General features: G+C 63.1%; 1 protein-coding gene across 7 annotated transcripts in view; it reads right to left on the bottom strand.

Moving 5' to 3' along the window:
* Nucleotides 1-20,481, bottom strand: part of HPS5 (HPS5 biogenesis of lysosomal organelles complex 2 subunit 2) — a 59,622-nt gene that overhangs the window by 18,249 nt on the left and 20,892 nt on the right. For all 7 annotated transcript variants that reach the window (XM_029059562.1, XM_029059563.1, XM_029059565.1 and 4 more), the window contains 9 exons: nt 19,031-19,119; nt 17,346-17,524; nt 11,671-11,829; nt 10,166-10,325; nt 9,429-9,552; nt 6,182-6,337; nt 4,640-4,711; nt 2,781-3,397; nt 1,085-1,205 (listed from right to left, as the gene is read on the bottom strand). In XM_029059562.1, the coding sequence (XP_028915395.1) occupies nt 1,085-1,205; nt 2,781-3,397; nt 4,640-4,711; nt 6,182-6,337; nt 9,429-9,552; nt 10,166-10,325; nt 11,671-11,829; nt 17,346-17,524; nt 19,031-19,119 (1,677 nt within the window). The remainder of the gene's footprint in view (nt 1-1,084; nt 1,206-2,780; nt 3,398-4,639; nt 4,712-6,181; nt 6,338-9,428; nt 9,553-10,165; nt 10,326-11,670; nt 11,830-17,345; nt 17,525-19,030; nt 19,120-20,481) is intronic.

Below are 20,481 nucleotides of genomic sequence, written 5' to 3'. Positions count from 1 at the left end.
GAAGACTGGGAGCCTCACGTGGGACAACCTGATTACTCCGCGCGTACCCCAGCGCTTCGAACAGTGCTCGGCACATAGTAGGCGCTTAACAAGCACCAACACTATTATATACGATAGCCAGGTTGGACACAGTCCCTCTCCCAGTTGAGGCTCCCGTCGATAAGCCTCCTTCTACAGCTGAGGCGTAACTGAGCCACAGAGGAGTCGAACGACTTGCCCCAGGTCACAGAGCAGGCGGTCCTCTGGTTCACTCGGTCCATCGGATTTATTGAGCGCTCACCGTGCGCGAAGCGCTGTACTGAGGGTCCTCAGGCCCAGGCTCTTTCCACAAGACCCTGCTTCTCTAGCAACCGATCAGCGGTAATCGCTGAGCGCTTACTGCGTGCAGAGGCCGTGCGGCACGACGTGCTCGGGAAAGCACGATGAAATCTCCGTCATGAGGGGCTTAGAGTCTATAATAGTCGGGCGAAGTGTATTTTTTTATGGCGTCTGATAAGCGCTCACTACGCGCTAGGCACTATACTGCGCGCCGGAACAGATCCAATCTTATCAAGTTAGACCCAATCGGCTCAGTGGAAAGAGCCCGGGCTTCGGAGTCCGAGGTCATGGGTTCGGCTCCCGGCTCCGCCGCTCGTCGGCTGTGGGACCGTGGGCGAGTCACTTCGCTTCTCTGGGCCTCAGTTACCTCGTCTGGAAAATGGGGATTAACTGCGAGCCTCCCGGGGGACAAGCTGATGACCCTCTATCTACCCCAGCGCTCAGAACGGTGCTCTGCCCGTCGTAAGCGCTTAACGAATGCCCACATTATTACGATGTCCCACATGGGGCTCGCGGTCTCGATCCCTGTTTTCCAGATGAAGTAACCGAGGCCCGGAGAGGCAAGGCGGGTCGCCCGAGGTCACACGGCAGCAGACGAGCGGCGGAGCCAGGATTAGAACCCAGGTCCTTCTGACCCCCCCCCCCCCCCCCCGCCCAGGCCCGGGTTCCACCCACTGGCCCACACTGCTTCTCCCCGTGGGAAGGGTCCTCTCGAACCCCCTCCCTCTGGCCGTACCGCGAGGACGGCGGACGGCGGACGGCCTACCTTGTAGCGTGAACCACAAGCAGAGGGCTATCCCAGGGGGACAGGTCATCTAACATGCTCAGTACGGCCGGGAGATCGCCAGCTTCTACTGCCTGAGACACAGGACTAGACTCGGTCAGCTCTGAAAGACAAAGGCCAGTTAATGGAAACCTAACACGTACACGCAGGTCACGTCCAGCTTCTTGGAACGAAATGTAAAAGGCGCGTTCCTTCAGTCGTATTTATCGAGCGCTCACTGTGCGCGGAGCACCGGACCGAGCGACGGACCAGTTGTTTCCAGCTTCTCTGCGTGAAATGTCACACGTACACACGAGAGGGCCGGTGGCTTTCGGCGTCTCTGAATTCAGTGGGACGCTTTCTCTTTCTCTCCCCCCTCTCGCTCTCCCTCCCTCCATCTCTCTCTCTTCCTCTCCTCTCTCCCTCTTCTTCCCTCCGTTCCTCCCTCCTCCACATCCTTTCTAGCCAGCACTGCTAAGTAACAGATGAACAGCCCAAGTTCAGAGGATTCTTGGGTGTCGTTTACCCAGGAGCCCTCAGACGGCCGGATTGATCTCCCGTTGCTAGAAAGTTTCACTGTTATTAAAATCAATTTCAAGGAGACGGGAGCCCCCCCCCCCCCCCCCCAAGCCCCTCGGTTCGGGAGGGCAAAAAACACGCGGCTTTCTAAGCTCTAAACTGCCCTCGATGAGAACGCCACTGGATCGGTAAAGTCGCCGAACCAGATCTTCAGAATCTGTCAATTCTGTAATAATCGACGTCAGGCGATTTGGATGGGGCGGGCTTTTTTCCAGCTAGGTAGATCTCCCCCGTATTCCGAAAGGCATCGAGGCCTCGATCACGCCCCTCGCGGCGCTTCCGGAGGCGAAGACCCGGTCGGTGAGTTGACACCCGGCGCGTTAAATGTCCTCTCGTCCACCGCGTAACTCACAGACACCACCCCCCCCCCCCCACCGACTGGATAATAATAATGATGGCATCTGTTAAGCCCTTACTATGTGCAAAGCACCGGTCCGAGCACTGGCAGGGATACAAGGTGATCAGGCCGTCCCCCCGTGGGGCTCACCGTCTTCATCCCCATTTGACAGACAGAGAGGTCACTGAGGCCCAGAGAAGTGAAGCGACCTGCCCAAAGTCACACAGCTGACAAGCGGCGGAGCCGGGACTAGAACCCGGTACCTCTGACTCCCGAGCCCGGGCTCCTTCCGCTGAGCCACGCCGCTTCTCAACTAGATGTGCTGTGGTTGGGGGGAGGAGAATTCCTGCTTCCCAGTTAACCAATCAGGCGGAGCGGGAGACGGAGGATAAAGCCAGTCTCCTAGGAGACCCAAGCTATCGTCTATTATAAAACGAATGACCGTGGCATCTATTAAGCGCGTACCACGCGCCAAAACACCGCACTTGCGGCCGAAGCGGATACAAGGCGATGATTCCCGTCCCGCACGCGGCTCGCGGTCTACGCGTGAGGGAGTGGAGATACTTCACCCCCGGTCCGCAGATAAGGACTCCTAGGCCCAGAAAAGTGCAGTGACCCGCCCGAGGTCACACGGCAGGCGACGGGAACCCGGCCGGAATTAGAACCCGGGTCTTCCGACTCCCGGGCCCGAGCTCTTCCCGCCGGGCCTCAAGTCTGAACCGAGCCAAAGCCAACTCCCGGAAGCTCCCCCGTCCCCAGACCCAAAGGCCACGCAATTCCTACCTTTCAACCCGTCGATATACGTCTCCCAGACCCCGGGACTGTCGGCGTAACTGATTCGGATGCACTGCTTTACTCTCTTCAGATCCAGGAGGAAAAAGAAATTCCGGATGAATCGGCGGGCTTGGGACCAGAGAGCGGGCGACCGGCCGGCCTGGTCACTGGGTCCTCCCGTCCGTCCGCTCTCAGACGTCAACACGTTTAACTCCAGACACAGACTGGCCAGCTGTCCCAGGTCCCTCCGGAGGTCCTCGGCTACGAAGCAGGGAGGAGAGACTCGGAACCGATGGCTTCCCGAGGCTTCCTTCAAATCCCCGGCCGTTTCCCCGGCTCCGCTGCCTCCGTGATCTTCGCCGGCCCTCGCGCTCTCCCCGAGGCCCGATGCCAAAATCGTGTTTCGGGATTCGTGGGGAGGAGATTCTTCCTGGCCTGTCTTCCCCGAAGGGTCGCCCTCCTCCTCCTCCTCTCCCTCCTCCTCCTCCTCCTCCTCCCGCTCCTCCTCTGCCAGGTGGGAGATTTCCTTGGGGTCAAATGTTTCCTCTAGGCAGACGAGCCATTCCCGCAAAGCCTCTCGCAGGGACGCCGGCTCAAACAAAACCAGGGGATCTCGGAGCTTGGTTCTACACAAAGACACGCAGCCGTTTATCATCTTCGGCTAGATTTCTGTGATACGTCTTCGACTGAGGAGAAAAACACCCAACGACCCAAGGACGCCTCAAAAAAAACCTGAATTTTTTTTTCAGAGACCTGGCTAGCCAGAAATCGGAATGAATGACGTCTCGATTCTCCAACAGCCATTCTGGATAAGAAAACTATCATCGCCGGTGGTATCCGCTGAGCGCTCAGTAAGAATAATGGCATTTGTTAAGCGCTTACTGTGTGCAGAGCACTGTTCTGAGTGCTGGGGAGGTTGGCCCACGTGGGGCTGGCGCTCTTCATCCCCATTTGACAGATGAGGTCACTGAGGCCCAGAGAAGTAAAGCGGCTCGCCCAAAGTCACCCGGCGGACAAGCGGCTGAGCCGGGATTTGAACCCCTGACTCCTGACTCCCCAGCCCGTGCTCTTCCCACTGAGCCACGCTGCTGACCGTGTGCAGAGCACTGCACTGAGCGTCCGGAAGAGTGTAATGCAAGAGAACTAGCGGACGCGTTCCCTGACCCTACCGAGCTTGGAGTCTAGTACGTCGGATGGTCAATCGTATTTATTGGGCGCTTACCTTGTGCGGGGCACCGTACTAAGCATTAGGGAAAAACTGCGATAACGATAAACAGACACATTTTCTACCCACGGTGAGCTTACAGTCTAGAGGGGGAGACAGGAATGAATATTTTAAATCAATTACGGATACGCAGAAAAGCGCCGCGGGGCCGGGCCGGGGGCGATGAATAGAGAGAGCGAGGCAGGGCGACGCAGAAGGGAGTGGGAGAAGAGGGAAGGAGGGCCGAGTCAGGGAAGGCTTCCCGAAGGAGATGGGCCTCCCCGCTGTCGGACGTGAGGAGGGAGGGCGCTCCAGGCCGGGGCAGGACACGGGCGAGAGGTCGGCGGCAAGGTGGACGAGACGGAGGGACGGCGAGAAGGTCGGCGTAAGAGGAGCCAAGCGTGCGGGCAGGGTTGGACTAGGAGAGTAGCGAGGTGAGGTAAGCGGGGGGAGACGACCGACCGCCGTAAAGTCTAGGGCCGCACGGATCCTCCCCCGGCCCCGGCACCCTGGGGAAAACGAGCCGCATCCCCCGCTCTCCGGCGAGGTCCGTTCTGCGGGGGAAACCGCCGAGGTGCTACTCGCTGCAGGAGCCTCGCCCCGCTGGCTCTCCCATCCCCGAGCCCAGCTGAAACCCCTGCTTTTAATCCAAATCCTCCTTTACCTCGTTTCCGCCGTCGCCACCTTGAGCTCTCGAAGCCGGTCCTCTTCTGGGGGTTCGGGATTTACTTCTACCCTAGGGAGAGATATGGAAAAGAGGGACGGGAGACACGACATCGGAAGAGGGGGCGTCTCTGGTTTGGGTTTTGGGGGAGGGCACTGTCGACTTCAAGAGGAGAGAGACAGCCGGAGGCCGGCTCTATTTTTAACGGTATTCGTTAAGCGCTTACCGCGTCCCCGACGCCGTACCAGACGCCGGGGTAGATGCGAGCTCATCGGGTTGAACCGAACACAGTCCACGCCCCACACGAGCCTCCCGGTCTTCATCCCCCTCTCACAGACGAGGGAACCGAGGCGAAGAGCAGCCGAGTGACCTGCCCCAGGCCACGCTGCCGACGAGCGGCGGAGCCGGGATTAGAACCCAGGTCCTCCCGACTCCCTCTGGGCCGCGCTGCCGACGGCGCGGCGGAGAGAACGCGGGCCCGGGTGCGAGACGGTGGCGGGTTCTAATCCCGGCTCCGCCGCCTGTCCGCTGGGTGACCCGGGGCAGGTCACCCTACCGTCGCGTGTCTCGGCTGCCTCACCTGTAGACCGCGCGCCCCGCGTGCGACCCGATTCGGCTGTGACCGCCCCAGCGCCTAGCGCGGTGCCCGGCACAGGGTAAGCGCTTGACGGATACCACAGTCATTACCATTATCTTCATCTGACCAGTTTCGAAATGCCGACAAGGGTCGGAAAGCAACTTTCCTCCGACCTATCGGCCATCCCCCTCTAAGAACGACCCGGGGTTGGTTTTTATCTAGTGAAATCTAACTCCCGGCTGGGATCCAAGTGCCCATTCACCCGCTGACTTCTACCTACGACGTTCCCGCCGGCCCGCCCGCCCCAAACCCAGATATGCCCCAGCGAGCCAGCTGGCCAACTACGGCGTATTCCCTGTCCACGTCATTCTTGAATGAGAAACGCCATTCCGGTCTCTTCGACGGTATCTCGCGAGGGCTTACTCTGCGTCGAGCGCCGTTCTAAGTGCCGGGGCAGCTACAGTTTTATCCAGTTGGACGGGGGACGGGGGACGGGGGGACGGGGACGGGGACGGGGGGGGGCTCACGGTCTAAATCGGGAGGAGGAGGAGGAGGAGGAGGAGGACTGAATCCCGCTTTAAAAGTGAGACGACCGAGTCGGAGAGAAACGCAACGACTCGCCCGCAGCCACGCGTTTCCTCGGCATTTAGCCCCGGAGGCCCGGGAGGCGCCGGGTCGATTAACCGCCAGGCGATTCCTCGTCCCCTCTTCTCAGCCTCACTGCGGGCCCGTCTCCTCCGAGAGGCCTTCCCTAAGTCCCCCTTTCCTCTTCTCCCGCTCCCTTCCGCCTCCCCCTGACTTGCTCCTTTCATTCAACGTCGCCTCCCGGCCCCCCACGGCGCTCATCTCGCTCTGGGAGGGAAAAAGGTCGTCATATTTGTTCCTCCGTCCTCTCCCAACCGCTCGGTACAGTGCCCCGCACACGGTAAGCGCTCGACAGATACGCCCCACCGACCGGCCCTTACTCGTTCTCTTCGCCCCGCGGGCGGGGGGCGGGGACCGCGCCGTCCGCCCCCTCGCGGGTCGCCTCCTCGTCTCTGGGCTCCGCTCTCCCTCCCGGGTCGGGGCTCGCGTGGAGGGTGCCGATCTTCTCGGTCGTCTTCCGCACGAAGCTGGAGACGCTGGAAGCCAAATGTCACGCGCGGTTGTCTCGGGAAGCCTCGGCGCTCAGAACCGGAAAAACCCAGGGGATTCTGGATTCCTTCGAAGCCCGGCGACTCCCGCACCGCGGTTTCGGCCGGGGGAACGGCGAGGGTCGGTCCGATGCCGCCTCCGCCCCCGCCCCCCCCCCCCCCGACGCCGCCTCTCCGGATCTAACCGAGGCCCCCCTCGCCTGGCCCTCGCGTTGAGGCAGAGTTCGGGCTCACTAATGATAACGTCGGCATTTGTTAAGCGCTTCCCATGTGCCGAGCGCCGTTCTAAAGCGCCGGGGTAGATCCGGGGTCATCGGGTCGTCCCACGTGAGGCTCACGGTCAATCCCCATTTCACAGATGAGGTGACCGAGGCCCAGGGAAGCGAAGCGACTCGCCCGCGGTCACCCAGCTGACGGGCGGCCGAGCCGGGATTCGAACCCCTGACCTCGGGCTCCTTCCACTGAGCCGCGCCGCTTCTCTAATTCTTCTCTCATTCACCCGCCTCTGCCAGATACCGGCCTTCCTATCAGAGGAGACGTCCTGAACTTTACGCCCCGCTTCAAATCAAGGCGACGGAGCGGCCCGGCCCGATCCCGGACCTGGAATCTCGTCCTTAATAACGGGGCTGGCGGTGGTTCGCTCCGCCACCGAGATGCCACCCCGGGGAACCGGTGACCGCGTCGGGTCAGTCGGAGATGGGACGTCCGGCCTCCCTTTCGGATTCCCCGGAGTCAAAGAAACGCGAAGGACCCAGCGTAAACACCGACACCGGCTCCCGTGGGAGAGCGCGGGGCGTTGATGGCGACGATAACGTTGGTATCTGTTAAGCGCTTACTACGGGCAGAGCACCGTTCTAAGCGCCGGGGGAGAGACGGGGGTCAGCGGGTCGGCCCACGGGAGGCTCACGGTCTTCACCCCCGTTTTCCAGATGAGGGAGGGAACTGAGGCCCAGAGAAGTGAAGCGACTCGCCCACGGTCACCCGGCCGACAGGCGGCCTCCGGGAGGCCTCTCCCGACGAATCCCTCATTTCCTCTACCGTCGTCCCTGATCTCGTATTACCCTCCGTCTCGCCCTCTTGACCGTGAAGCTCGTCGCGGGCGAGGGGACGTGCCTGCCCACCCTGTTCTGTTGTACTCTCCTGAGCGCTCAGTACAGCTCAGCGAGGGTGAGCTCCTTTTTCTCTTAGCGCTCAGAGAAGCAGCGTTGGCTCAGTGGGAAGAGCCCGGGCTCGGGAGGCCGCGGTCCCCGGTTCGGACCCCGGCTCCGCCGCCCGGCGGCTGGGTGACCGCGGGCGGGTCGCTTCACTCCTCTGGGCCTCGGTTCCCTCATCTGTAAAGTGGGGATGAGGACCGTGAGCCTCACGTGGGACGGCCCGATTACCCTGGATCTCCCCCGGCGCTCAGAACGGTGTTCTGCACATAGTAAGCGCTTAAACAGATACCAGTCGTACTATTACGGCGCTCTGCACGTGCTAAGTGCTCAATAAACACGACCGACTGATTGACCGACCGACTTGAGCAGGTTCGAGATCCTATGCCCCGGGCTGCAGAGGGATCAAAAGACGGCTAGAGGGGCGTGGAAACTAGTCCTTCCTAAGGGCAGTGAGGAAATTAATGAATTACTTAATTGCGGTATTTCATTAAGCGCTTACTAGGTGCCAGGCACTGTACTGAGCGCTGGGGTAGATACAAGCAGCATGGCGCAGCGGACAGAACACGGGCCCGGGAGTCAGAAGGTGACGGGTTCGAATCCCGGCTCCACCCCTCGTCTGCCGTGTGACTTTGGGCAACTCACTGCTCTGTGCCTCAGTGACCTCCTCTGTAAAACGGGGATGGGGACCGTGAGCCCCACGTGGGACAGGGACCGCGTCCAACCGGCTCCGCCACTTGTCAGCTGCGTGACTGTGGGCGAGTCACCTAACTTCTCTGGGCCTCGGTGACCTCATCTGGAAAATGGGCCTTAAGACCGTGAGCCTCACGTGGGACCACCCGATGACCCTGCATCTACCCCGGCGCTTGGAACGGTGCTCTGCACGTAGTAAGCGCTTAACAAATGCCAACGTTACTATTATTATTACTTGCCCGTATCCACCCCGGCGCTCAGTACAGGGCCTGGATTTGTTCCCGAATTGCATTTTCCAAGTGCTTGGTACAGTGCTCCGCACACAGTAAGCGCTCAATACGATCGAACGAACCAACGCACGCCTGGCGCAGAGTAAGCGCTTAACAGATGCTGTCGTCATCATCACTCAAGCAGATTCATTCACTCCCGTGTCGAATCAGGTCGGACACGGTCCCTGTCCCGTAAGGGGCTCACCGTCCTGATCGCCACTGCGCCGACGAGGTAAGCGAGGCCCGGAGAAGTGACGTGACTCGCCTTGGGGACACGGGGCAGGCGAGTGGCGGAGCCGGGATTCGAACCAAGGCCCTGGTGACTCCCGGGCCCGGACCCCATCCACTAGGCCACGCCGCTTCAGCGAGGAAAAGCCCCGATTAGAGAGGCTCCTCGGCCTGAACGAAGCAGGCCGACATAAAGCTCCCCCGCCTAAGAGAAGGGAGGATAAATCTCCCCTCATATTCACAGGACAAAAGCCGAGGTCGCTCCCCGCCAAACGAACCATTAAAAGAGATCAAGTCCGCCCTTCGGATGGCCCGACTGCATCCATCGCCTATTTACCGCCCCCGTCACCGTGAGGGCTCCGGCGGCGGGTTAAACGTTCCCCGAAGCCTCCCGGGAGACCGGATCAAAAATTACAACGAGGACATTTCGGGAAGCCTCGACCACGGGCCGCCACGTGATTCTTAAGAAGAGACTCCCGGAGGAGAGGCTTCCGGATACGGCGCGCCTACACGGGCCGCGGACGTTACGTTTGCCAAGCGCATCGTGCGACCCGGTCCCTTTTCCCCTGGCCCGGCAGCAACGGATTTTGCAGGAACATCCTCCTCCTCCTCCTCGTCCGCTCTATCTGGCTACCTTCTCTTCGGAGATAAAAGCCTCCTCCTCCCGCGGGAAAAAAGATCCCACCGGATTCGGCCCCCGGCAAAGTAACGTCGGCGAACGAGACCGCTTCGGTTTACCTTTCCTTGACGGCCTGGAGGGAGACGAGAGGAGATGGAGAACGAAATGACAATGGAATACTGAATGGGAGGAAAGTTTCGTTCCGATCGGTCTCGGCCAGCGCTGAGGCGTGAGAGACACGGTCTAATGGATGGGATCGAGGGAGAACAAACACAGACACAAAATCACGTCACGTCAGGGTGTCGGGCTCGAATGAGGGAAAAAAAAAAAAAAAAGCTGAAATGAGTAACTGGCGGCGGCGGGCGTGAAGTCCAAAACCCCACCTGGCCGGGATGTGTGAGAGGGGAATTTTAACGCAAGTTTTATCGCGAGGAGACATCCGGGCAACCGACTGGACGCTTTGGGTCACGTGATTCCTTCCCAACCGTATCGGGAATATCCTGAAAGATTCCTGTGGTTCCTTCCCCCCTCCGGGATGGAGAACAATTTGGTATAGGCACAAAGAGAAGAGAAAACCGGCTTCTGCGGGCTGCTCTGGCCTGACCACCGATCGCCTTTCCCAGGACCTGACGGCTGGGAAGGTACGTCACAGCTAACGGTCCTGAAGACGAGGAGGAAGGAATTACGGAAAACCTGCCACTCCCGACGACCGCCCCCCCCCCCCCCCCAACCCCCCGGGGCCCCAACGCGAGCCGTCAGAGGCCGTACAGAGACGGGATTCGCCCAAGCCAGCGGCCACCCGTGGCCTCGCCGCCCAAAAGGACGACCCTCCGCGTCTCCGCGGGCGGGCCGTTACCCCGGTCGGCTTGCTCTTCCTCCTGGTGGGAGGTGAACTCTTTGAGTCGCTCGTCTTCCGAGAGGGTCTGGCTGTGTAGGGAGCAGGAGTCGTCGTCGGACTGGCTGCCTCTTCGACTGATGACCCGATAGATGCCAGAGTCCAGGACGCTGAAACTTTCCTGGGAATAACAGGGACGAGCAGATCGACACCAGGGACGGGCGGATCCTTATCCGCACGGGGTCCGAGGGAATTCCGGGCCGCCCGACAGGACACGACACAGGACGGGGAAGGACCGAGGGCGAGGCCGCGGCGCGGCCTAGCGGAAAGAGCCCGGGTCTGGGAGACCAAAGGACCCGGATTCTGATCCCGGCTCGGCCGCTTGACTGCTGCGGTGCCTGGGGCAAGTGAGTCACTTCACTTCTCCGGGACCCGGTCGCCTCGTCTGTAGACCGGGGATTAAGACCGTGAGCCCCACGTGGAAAGGGACCGTGTCCAACCCGCCTAACCCAACGCTTAAAACGGCGGCCGGCCAGCGCTTAACGGACACCGTCAGAAAGGACGGGACGAAGGCCCGTCCCTGCGGCCAAGACGACGAGGCGAGCGAGTCCCCCCGGGGAGCAGGTTGCAAAGGCGGGATGGCTCATTCCCCACTCCGTTCCTCATCTGGCCGGGTCACCGGGACCCTCGCTAAATTCACGGCCCCTCGCTCCTCCGGCTAAATAGCGAGGAAGGGTATCGGTGCGCCTCGGCCGATCGGATTCTGCGAGGAGCGCGAGGCAGGCTCACCCCGGCATCCTCCCCAAAGGTTTGGATTAGCTTTCCCTTCCGACGGCGGGATTTGGTAAGCGGTGCCTCTGTGCCCAACGCCGTACTAGGCACCGGGGCGGGTGCGAGACGATCGGGTCGGCCACGGTCCGTGTCCCGCGTGGGGCGCCCGGGCTCAGTAGGAGGGAGAACGGGGATCGAATCCCCATTTGACGGATGAGGAAAGCGAGGCCCAAGAAGTCAGTGGCCCAGGGTGACACAGCGGGGCAGGAGACGGAGCTGGGATTAGAACCCAGGTCCTCTGAATCCCAGGCCCGTGCTTAACAAGTACCTTCAAAAAAAAAAAAAAAAAAAAGGCCGGCTCGCCCGCGGCCAACACGACGACGGGAGCGACTTCCCCCTGGGGACCGCCCGGCCCCGCCGCTCTGAGGGCCGGACCCCGCCGCGGGCCGCTCGCGGGGGCCTGGTCTCGAGATCGCGGGGGACGGTCTCCGTTTGGAAAGAGGACCCCCGGGCGTCCGAGGACGGAGGATCCCCGAAAGGACGCGGCGGGGCGGCCGACCCTCGGCGTCGCTCTCTCTCGCGGCTGCCCGGGGACGACGGGCACCTCCGCGAGGGAACCGGTTTCCCACCGCGGGCACATCCCCCGGGGACACTAACTTCCCGGGCGGACGAGGGAACCCGAGCCGATCGGGGGAGGCCGGAAAATCCGCCCCCGAAGGCGGGTGAGAGGGACCCCGGGGGGCGGATCCGCTTACGTGCGACGAGACGGAGCTCCTCCTGCTGCTGCAGGCAGAACCTAGAGGTTCCAGCTTGGAAATGGTTTCGTCCAGTTGGGCGACGAGATCGCCTTGGGTGGAGGCGTCCAGTTGGGATCTCAAGTGCTCCAGCTTGTCTACGGGTAAAGTTTTCCGTACCTGACCCGACAGAGAGGAGACGGTCGCTAACGATGATAATCACCGTGATGCCGTTAAGCACGTACTTCGGGTCCAGCGTGAGCGAGACCACCAGGTCGGACACAGTCCGCGCCCCACGCGCCGCTCGCAACCCGCAGGGAGGAGGAGCGGGACTGGATCCCCCATTTGACGGATGACGTAACCGAGGCACGGCGCAGTCAGATGACTCGCCCAAGGTCGCACAGCGGAGCCGGGGGATCATTCCGCCAGGCCACCGTGTCCCCCCCCCGGCATTCTCGCCGCACTCCGGGGCCTCGACGGTGGCTTATCACGGACGACGCGGGCGCCCCGGCATAAAGCAAAATCTCCGACGTACTCCACGACGGCCCACCGCGTGCACGAGTTCCAAGGGACGCAACCAGGGCCCCCCTCTCGGGAATCCAGAAGGGGAGAGCAGGGCCGCGCTGACGACGCCTTTGGCCGAAACTGACCAAACTCACGGAGCGCTTACCGTGCGCAGAGCGCTGACCTAATAACAATAATAATAACGTCGGTATTTGTTAAGCGCCCGCTATGTGCCGAGCACCGTTCTAAGCGCTGGGGGAGACACGGGGGAACCAGGTTGTCCCCCGTGGGGCTCCCGGCCTCCATCCCCATTTTCCAGATGAGGGAACCGAGGCGCAGGGAAGTGAAGCGGCTCGCCCACGGTCCCACAGCTGACAAGCGGCAGAGCCGGGATTCGGACCCACGACCCCCGACTCCAAAGCCCGGGCTCTTTCCCACTGAGCCGCGCCGCTTCTCACAACTAACGGTGCGGGAGAGTACGGTGTCACGGAGTCGGGCCGCGCGGTCCCTGCCACAAGGGGCTTATAGTCCAGAGCGGGAGACGGGCGTGAAAATAAATTACAGATGCGGACCTGAGGGACGCATTTCCAACTTCCCGGGTGACGTGGATGGGAGAGAAGCAGGGGAAAGGAGGGCTCGGTCGGAGAAGGCTGAATCGTGGAGTTTTTTCAAAATAAAAACGGAGACTCGACCCTCTCCGACGTCCGGGTTCGGTCCCCGGATTCCGAACGCGGTGCCCTTGGGGACGTATCTATAAACCGCACGTCATCGGCGATTTTTTTACGTTCACGTCGGTCCCCCCCCCGTCTCGGCCGCGAGCCCGTTGAGGGCAGGGGACCTATCCACCAACCCTGCCGTCCCGTCCTCTCTCGAGCGCCCTGCGCCCAGTAGGCGCTCAATAAAACACCATTTCGCCGATGACGATCGGCGCCCGGCGCTTACTTCGCCTAGAGGGAGTCAGAGGGACCCGGGTTCTAACCCCGGCTCCGCCGCTCGTCCGCGGCGCGGCCCGGGGCAGGTCGCTTTGCCGCTCTTTGCCTCGGTTCCCTCATCCCAGCGCTGGGCACGTATATCGTAACCATCACGAGCCCCGTTTGGCCACTAACGAGAGGGGGAGGAATGGGCAGATTTCCCATCCCAACCCGCGTCCAGCCTGAACGATGATAACGTTGGCATCCGTCACGCGCCGTCCTAAGCGCCGGGGGGAGATACGGGGTCATCGTCCCGTCGTCCCACGTGAGGCTCCCGGTCTTCATCCCCATTTTACAGACGCGGTCACCGAGGCCCAGAGAAGTGACGGGACCGGCCCACGGTCACCCAGCTGACGAGTGGCGGGGCCGGGACTCGGACCCGTGACCTCTGCCTCCCAAGCCCGGGCTCCTTCCACCGAGCCACGCTGCTTCTCTGAATAATGAATTAATTAATGGCGGTATCTGTTAAGCGCTCACTACGTGCAAAGCACCGTTCCAGGCGCTGGGGGGATACAAGGTCATCAGGCTGTCCCAACGTGGGGCTCACGGTTTTAATCCCCATTTTCCAGATGAGGTCACTGAGGCCCAGAGAAGTGAAGCGACTTGCCCAAAGTCACACAGCCGGCAAGCGGCGGAGCCGGGAATCGAACCCGTGACCTCTGCCTCCCAGGCCCGGGCTCTTTCCACCGAGCCACGCCGCTTCCCTGAGTCACTGGCACCCAGCCCAGCGCTTCCAACAGGGCTAGCGAGAGGCGGCGCGGGCTAGCGCGTAAAGCCCCGGCAGTCAGGAGGACCTGGGTTCCAATCCCAACTCCCCCACCCGTCTGCCGTGCGACCTCGGGCCGGTCACTCCGCTTCTCTGTGCCTCCGTTCCCTCATCCGTAAAATGGAGGCTAAGCCCGAGAACCCGACGGCGAGACGGGGGCCGCGTCCAACCCCCACGATCTTGTATCCACCCCAGCGCTCAAAACGGTGCCCGGCACGCAGGAGGCGATTAACAAACAGCGCGGTGATCATTCCTATCAGATATAGGCGTATTTAATCGATAAAATATGAACTTAGAAACGATTTACTATTAAATGCTAGCGAATAGCACCAGCGTATTAATGATATCAATATCGTCCCCCTGGTCGGTCGCTGGCCGCGGGCAGGGGACGTGTCTGATTACTGGGGCGCTCTTCATCCGGTCCCGCGCTCGACCGTATCTACGGAGCAGGCGCCGCGCGCCCAACGCCGCGCTAAGCACCCGGGACCCGGCCGTTGCCAAGCTTTCGGTCGCCGCTCCCGAATCGGATGACTCCGGCCTCCCGGGTGGCCCCGGGGACGGGGCGGCGGCGCCGCCTCTCTGAAAGGGGAGGGCGTCCCGGCTCTCGCTGCGGGCGGGAAACGTGGCCGGTGCCGGACTGTGCTCTCCCAAGGGTTTAGCGCGGTGCTCCGCGCACAGTAAGCGCTCGGTAAATACGGCCGAAAGACAGCTGCCGGAACCCGGACCCCCGCCCCCCCGCGGTACGTGCTCATTAAATGCATCCGTCTCATTCATTCGCTCAGTGGTACTTGCTGAGCGCTTACTAGGCGCTAAGTACTACGTACTAAGCGCTTGGAACGTACCCGTCGGCAACGGAGGGGGACGGTCCCCGCCCGCCGCCGCCGGGCTCCCGGTCTAATCGAGCCTGATGCCGTTCATTCGTTCATTCGGCCGTATCCACTGAGCGCCCGCTGCGTGCGGAGCACCGGGCCGGGCGCCCGGAAGGGACGATTCGGCAGCCGAGAGAGACCGTCCCAGCCCGGCAACGGGCTCGCGGTCCGGGGGGGGCGGGGGGGGGGGGGAGACAGACCGCAAGACGAGTGGACGGGCATCGACGGCGTCGAAACGCGTGGCTCGGTGGAGGGGGCCCGGGCCTGGGAGTCAGAGGCCGGGGGTTCGAATCCCGGCTCGGCCGCCCGGCGGCCGCGTGACCGTGGGCGAGTCGCTTCGCCTCTCTGGGCCTCGGTTCCCTCATCTGTAGAACGGGGGCGAAGACCGCGAGCCTCACGCGAGTCTCCCCCAGCGCTTGGAACGGTGCTCGGCGCGTAGTGAGCGCTTAACACATACCGACATTATCACATGGCTAAACGCAATTAAAGATATAGACAGGTTATTAATAAAATAAAGCGCATAATAAATACGTCCCCATACACCCAAGGGACGTGGGGGAGAGGGGCACGGGGCAGAGCGGGAGGGAGGGAGTCGGGGCGACGGGGAGGGGAGCACGTAACGAGGGTCCCGGCCTGAGCCCCCCCCCCCCCTTTCCCTCCGCTCCTCCTCCCTCTGCTCTACCCCCCGCCCCGCCCCACGGCACTTATGTATATACGGACATATCGATTATTCTATTCATCTTATTAACGACGTGGATAGATCTAGGATTCTATTCATCTATCTGGATGCCACTGACGCCCGCCCGCTTGTTTCGTTCCGTTGTCCGTCTCCCTCGCTCCTAGGCCGTAATAATAACGATGATCACGTTGGTATCGGTTAAGCGCTTACTATGTGCCGAGCAGCGTTCTAAGCGCTGGGGTGGACACGGGGGGGGGGGGGGGGGGGGCGGGGTCGCCCCGCGTGGGGCTCACGGTCTCCGTCCCCACTTTCCAGACGAGGGAACCGGGGCGCCGAGAGGTTAAGCGACTCGCCCAGAGTCACCCGGCGGCCGAGCCGGGACCCGAACCCGCGACCTCCGCCTCCCAAGCCCGGGCTCCTCCCACCGAGCCACGCCGGGTCCGTTGTCGGGGAGGGATCGCCTCTGCGGGCAAGCTGTGCTTCCCAAGCACTGCGTGGCGCAGTGGCGAGAGCCCGGGCTCGGGAGTCCGAGGTCACGGGTTCGGATCCGGGTCCGCCCCTTGTCCGCCGGGTGACCGTGGGCGGGTCGCTTCGCTTCTCTGTGCCCCGGCTGCCTCATCTCTAAAATGGGGACGGAGGCCGTGAGCCTCACGAGGGGCGACCCCATGACCCCGTATCTACCTCAGCGCTTAGAACAGCGCTCTGCGCTTCACAAATACCGACGTCATCATCGAGCACTCAGTACGGTGCTCCGCGCACGGTAAGCGCTCGATGAACACGACTGAACGGAGGGTCCTAAGTGTCGCAGAGAAGCAGCCTGGCTCCGTGGCAAGAGCCCGGGTTTGGGCTCGGGAGCCAGAGGTCGGGGGGTTCTGATCCCGGCTCCGCCACGGGTCTGCTGCGTGACTTCGGGCGAGCCGCTTCACTTCTCTGGGCCCCAGCGACCTCGTCTGTAAAACGGGGACGGAGACCGCGAGCCTCCCGTGGGACGACCCGACTCCCCCCGTATCTCCCCCGGCGCTCAGAACGGTGCTCCGCACCTGGTGAGCGCGTAACAGATACCGACATTATCATTATTATTCTAATCCCGGCCCCGCCGCCGGTCGGCTGTGTGACGCTGGGCAAGTCACTCCGCTTCTCGGGTGCCTCGGTTCCCTCATCCGTAAAATGGGGGTGAAGGCCGTGAGCCTCAGTGGAGCCACGATTAGAACTCAGGGCCTCCTCGCTCTCAGGGCCACTAGGCCGCGCTGCTGCTCCTCACGTACGGGCCCGGTTACTTCACGCTACGTGACGATGATATTATAAAAATATAGCACGGTATATTATTATGTAACGGGAGGCTATTATACGATCATTATTAACAGTAACAACGTCGGTATTTGTCAAGCGCTCACTACGCGCAGAGCGCCGTTCCGAGCGCCGGGGGAGGCCCGGGGTCGTCGGGTCGTCCCGCGTGAGGCCCACGGTTAACGACGACGACGACGGCATTTGTGAAGCGCTACGTGCCGAGCGCTGGGCAGAAGCGGCGTAGCTCAGCGGAAAGGGCCCGGGCTCGGGAGTCAGAGGTCGCGGGTTCTAATCTCCGCTCCGCCGCTTGTCAGCTGTCACTCGACTTCCCCGTGCTTCAGAGAAGCAGCGCGGCTCAGCGGAAAGAGTCAGAGGTCGCGGGTTCGACTCCCGGCTCTGCCGCTCGGCGGCCGTGGGACCGTGGGCGAGTCGCTTCGCTCCCCTGGGCCTCAGCGGCCTCCTCTGTAAGATGGGGATTAACCGTGAGCCTCACGCGGGACGACCCGACGACCCCGCACCTCCCCCCGGCGCCTAGAACGGCGCTCGGCACAGAGCGGGGGCCCGACGAATAACGTGACGACGGCGCCCGTCGACGCCGGGCCCGCCCCGCCCCGCCTCACCCTGCCGGGGAGGATGGAGTTCTGGAAGAGGCAGCAGACTCGGGCGGCCAGGCCCCACAGGCCTCTCCTGAGCAGGCGCTCCGCGCACCGCTCCACGGGCAGCAAGGACAGGTGCGACACCCTCCCCGTCGCGTGCAGGCAGAACAGCTCGTTCCCGTGGACGGCCACGTCTCGAATATCTGCAACGAGAACGACGGCGCCCGGTGAGCGCCCGCCGCGGGCCGGGCACCCTCCCGAGGGCCGGGCCGACGCCCCGCGGTCGCCGGGTCGGTCCACGCCCCGCTATCCAGGTGGGGTCGCCGAGGCAGAGACGCGAAGCGACCTGCCCCGAGCCACGCGGCGGACGGGCGGCGGGGCCGGGATGAGAACCCACCGCCTCTGACTCCCGAGCCCGGGCCCTGGCCGCCGAGCCCCGCCGCTTCGCGGTAGCGACCGGAAGGGACGGAGGGGGTCGGGATTTAGGAAGCCGACGTCGTCCCTCCCCGCCGTACGGTGAAAAGCAGCCCGGCGGAGCGGGGAGCGGCGCGGTGTAGCGGAGGGAGCGCGGGCCCGGCGGGCAGGGGGCCCCGGGTTCTATTCCCGGCCCCGCCGCTTCGCGGCGGGACCTCGGACGAGTCACTTCGCTTCTTCGGGCCCCAGATACCTCATCCGGAAAACGGGACTGCGAGGGAGGGCACGGACGGCGCGTCCGAACCGACTGGCGGCGGGGCTCGGTGGAAAGAGCCCGGGCCTGGGAGTCGGGGGTCGCGGGTTCTAATCCCGGCTCCGCCGCCCGGCGGCGGCGTGACTCCGGGCAAGTCGCTTCTCGGTGCCTCGGCTAACCTCGTCTGTGAAACGGGGATGAAGACCGCGGGCTTCACGTGGGACGACCCGATGACCCCCCCCCCCCCCCCGCCCCGTACCTCCCCCGGCGCTCAGAACGGTGCTCGGCACACGGTGAGCGCTTAACGGAGACCGTCGTTATTTAACGATATCATCATCAGCCGGCATCCGCCCCAGCGCTCAGTACGGAGAAGCGGCGTGGCCCGCCGGAAAGAGCACGGGCTTGGGAGTCAGAGGTCACGGATTCGAATCCCAGCTCCTCCACGCAGTTTGCCTGTATCCTCCCCAGCGCTTAAAGTGCCTCGCACGTAGTACGGGCTTGATAAATACCGTAATTATCACCATCAGCTGTGTGACTTTGGGCAAGTCACTTCACTTCCCTGTGCCTCGGTTCCCTCATCTGGAAAATGGGGATGAAGACCGGGAGCCCCACGGGGGACGACCTGATTATCTTGCATCGCCGCCCCCCCCGCCCCCCCGGGCCCCCGGCGCTCCGAACGGTGCTGGGCATTCATTCATTCAATAGCATTTATCGAGCGCTTGCTAGGTGCAGAGCACTGTACTAAGCGCTCGGAATGGACCACCCGGCAACAGACGGAGACGATCCTTGGCCCACGGGGAGCCCTTAACGGATACCATCATTCAGCACGCGGAACGGTGCTCGGCACGTGGTAGGCGTTGAACGAGAAACATCGTCGTCGTCGTCATCACGGCGGCCGGCACCCGCTAAGCGCTTACTCCGCGCGGAGCCCCGCGCTGAGCGCTCGGGACGGACGGCTCGGCAACGGAGGGAGGCCGGCCCTGGCCGGCGACGGGATTCGGCTTTGGCCGGGAAGGGAGGGCAAGACGAGGGGCGGCGTTACCTCTGACTTCGCTCCACAGCAGAACCTGGACGCTCCGCGGCACGAAGATGTAAACGCCCCTTTCCGTCCAGGTCATCACACGGCGCTCGCTGCAAGGGGAGATCCAGGCGGTCGGCGGGGCCCCCGACGCCCGCCCGCTGCCAGACCCCGCCGCGGCGGCTCCCGGGTCGGCCGCGGGATTCGGTTCCGTAGTATTTATTGAGCGCCTACTACGTGCCCGGGCACTGGACTGAGCGCTTGGAGCGGACCACTCGGTGACAGACGGGGACGGTCCCCGCCCTCGGACGGGCCAATCTAGTCTTAAAGCTCACCTCCTCCGAGAGGCCTTCCCAGACTGAGCTCCCCCCTTTTTTCCCCCTCCGCTCCCTCGACGCCCCCCTCACCTCTTCTCCCCCTCCCCCTCCCCCGCCCCGCCCCCTCGGCACCGGACCCGTCCGCTCGACCGTATGCATCGTCGTCACCCCGCTCATTTGGTTTAACGAGGTGTACGTCGCCCCGATTCTGTTCAGTCGCCACCGTTTTTACGAGACGTCACGTCCTTCCCCTCGACTCTAGTTACCGCCGCCGTCCTCGTCCGTCCGTCTCCCCCGATCGGACCGGGAGCCCGGCAGAGGGCGGGGACCGCCTCCGTCTGTTGCCGACCTGCCCGTTCCCAGCGCGCCGTACGGCGCTCCGCACGTAGCAGGCGCTCGACAGATACTGTCGGAGGAGGGAACGGTCGGGGGAGACGGACAGACGGGAGCGATGGCGACAGAAACGGAATCGCGGGGATGAACCATCTCATTCAAACGATGGCGGACAAACAGAATCGGGGCGACGTACATCCCGTTAAGCCAAACCGATAGGGTGATGAAGATATATACGGTCGAGCGGACGAGTAGGGCGCCGAGGGGAAGGGAGAGGGGGAGGAGCGGAGGGAGAGCGGGGAGAAGGGGGTTTGGCCGCGGAGACGGGGAGGGGGGGGTGGAGGGAGCGGAGGGCAAAGGGGAGCTCAGTCTGGGAAGGCCTCTCGGAGGAGGTGTCGCAGCGAACCCTCCCAGGCGACTCACACAGCGCTTCGCGCGGCCTCAAGCGTTCGGCAGGTGCGACCGAACGAGCGGGGATCGAGCCGGGGGCCCCTTACTGACGATAACGTGGGTACCCGTTAAGCGCTCGCTAGGCGCAGAGCACCGTTCTCAGCGCCGGGGGAGATGTACGGGGGAACCGGGTGGTCCCACGGGAGGCTCCCGGTCTTCATCCCCATTTTCCAGATGAGGGAACTGAGGCCCAGAGAAGCCCAGTGACTCGCCCACAGTCACTCCGCCGCCGCGGGGCGGAGCCGGGATTCGGACCCGCGATTTCTGACTCCCGAGCCCGGGCTCCTTCCACGGAGCCGCGCCGCCTCCCCCGTGGGACAGGGCCGGCGTCCAACCCCATGTGCCCGCCTCCACCCCGGCGCCGAGTACAGCGCC

The sequence above is a fragment of the Ornithorhynchus anatinus genome, chromosome 3 (assembly GCF_004115215.2).
Source record: "Ornithorhynchus anatinus isolate Pmale09 chromosome 3, mOrnAna1.pri.v4, whole genome shotgun sequence".
NCBI classification, from domain to species: domain Eukaryota; kingdom Metazoa; phylum Chordata; class Mammalia; order Monotremata; family Ornithorhynchidae; genus Ornithorhynchus; species Ornithorhynchus anatinus.
Note: the sequence above shows the minus strand (reverse complement) of the source record. Positions and strands in the feature narration are given on the sequence as shown.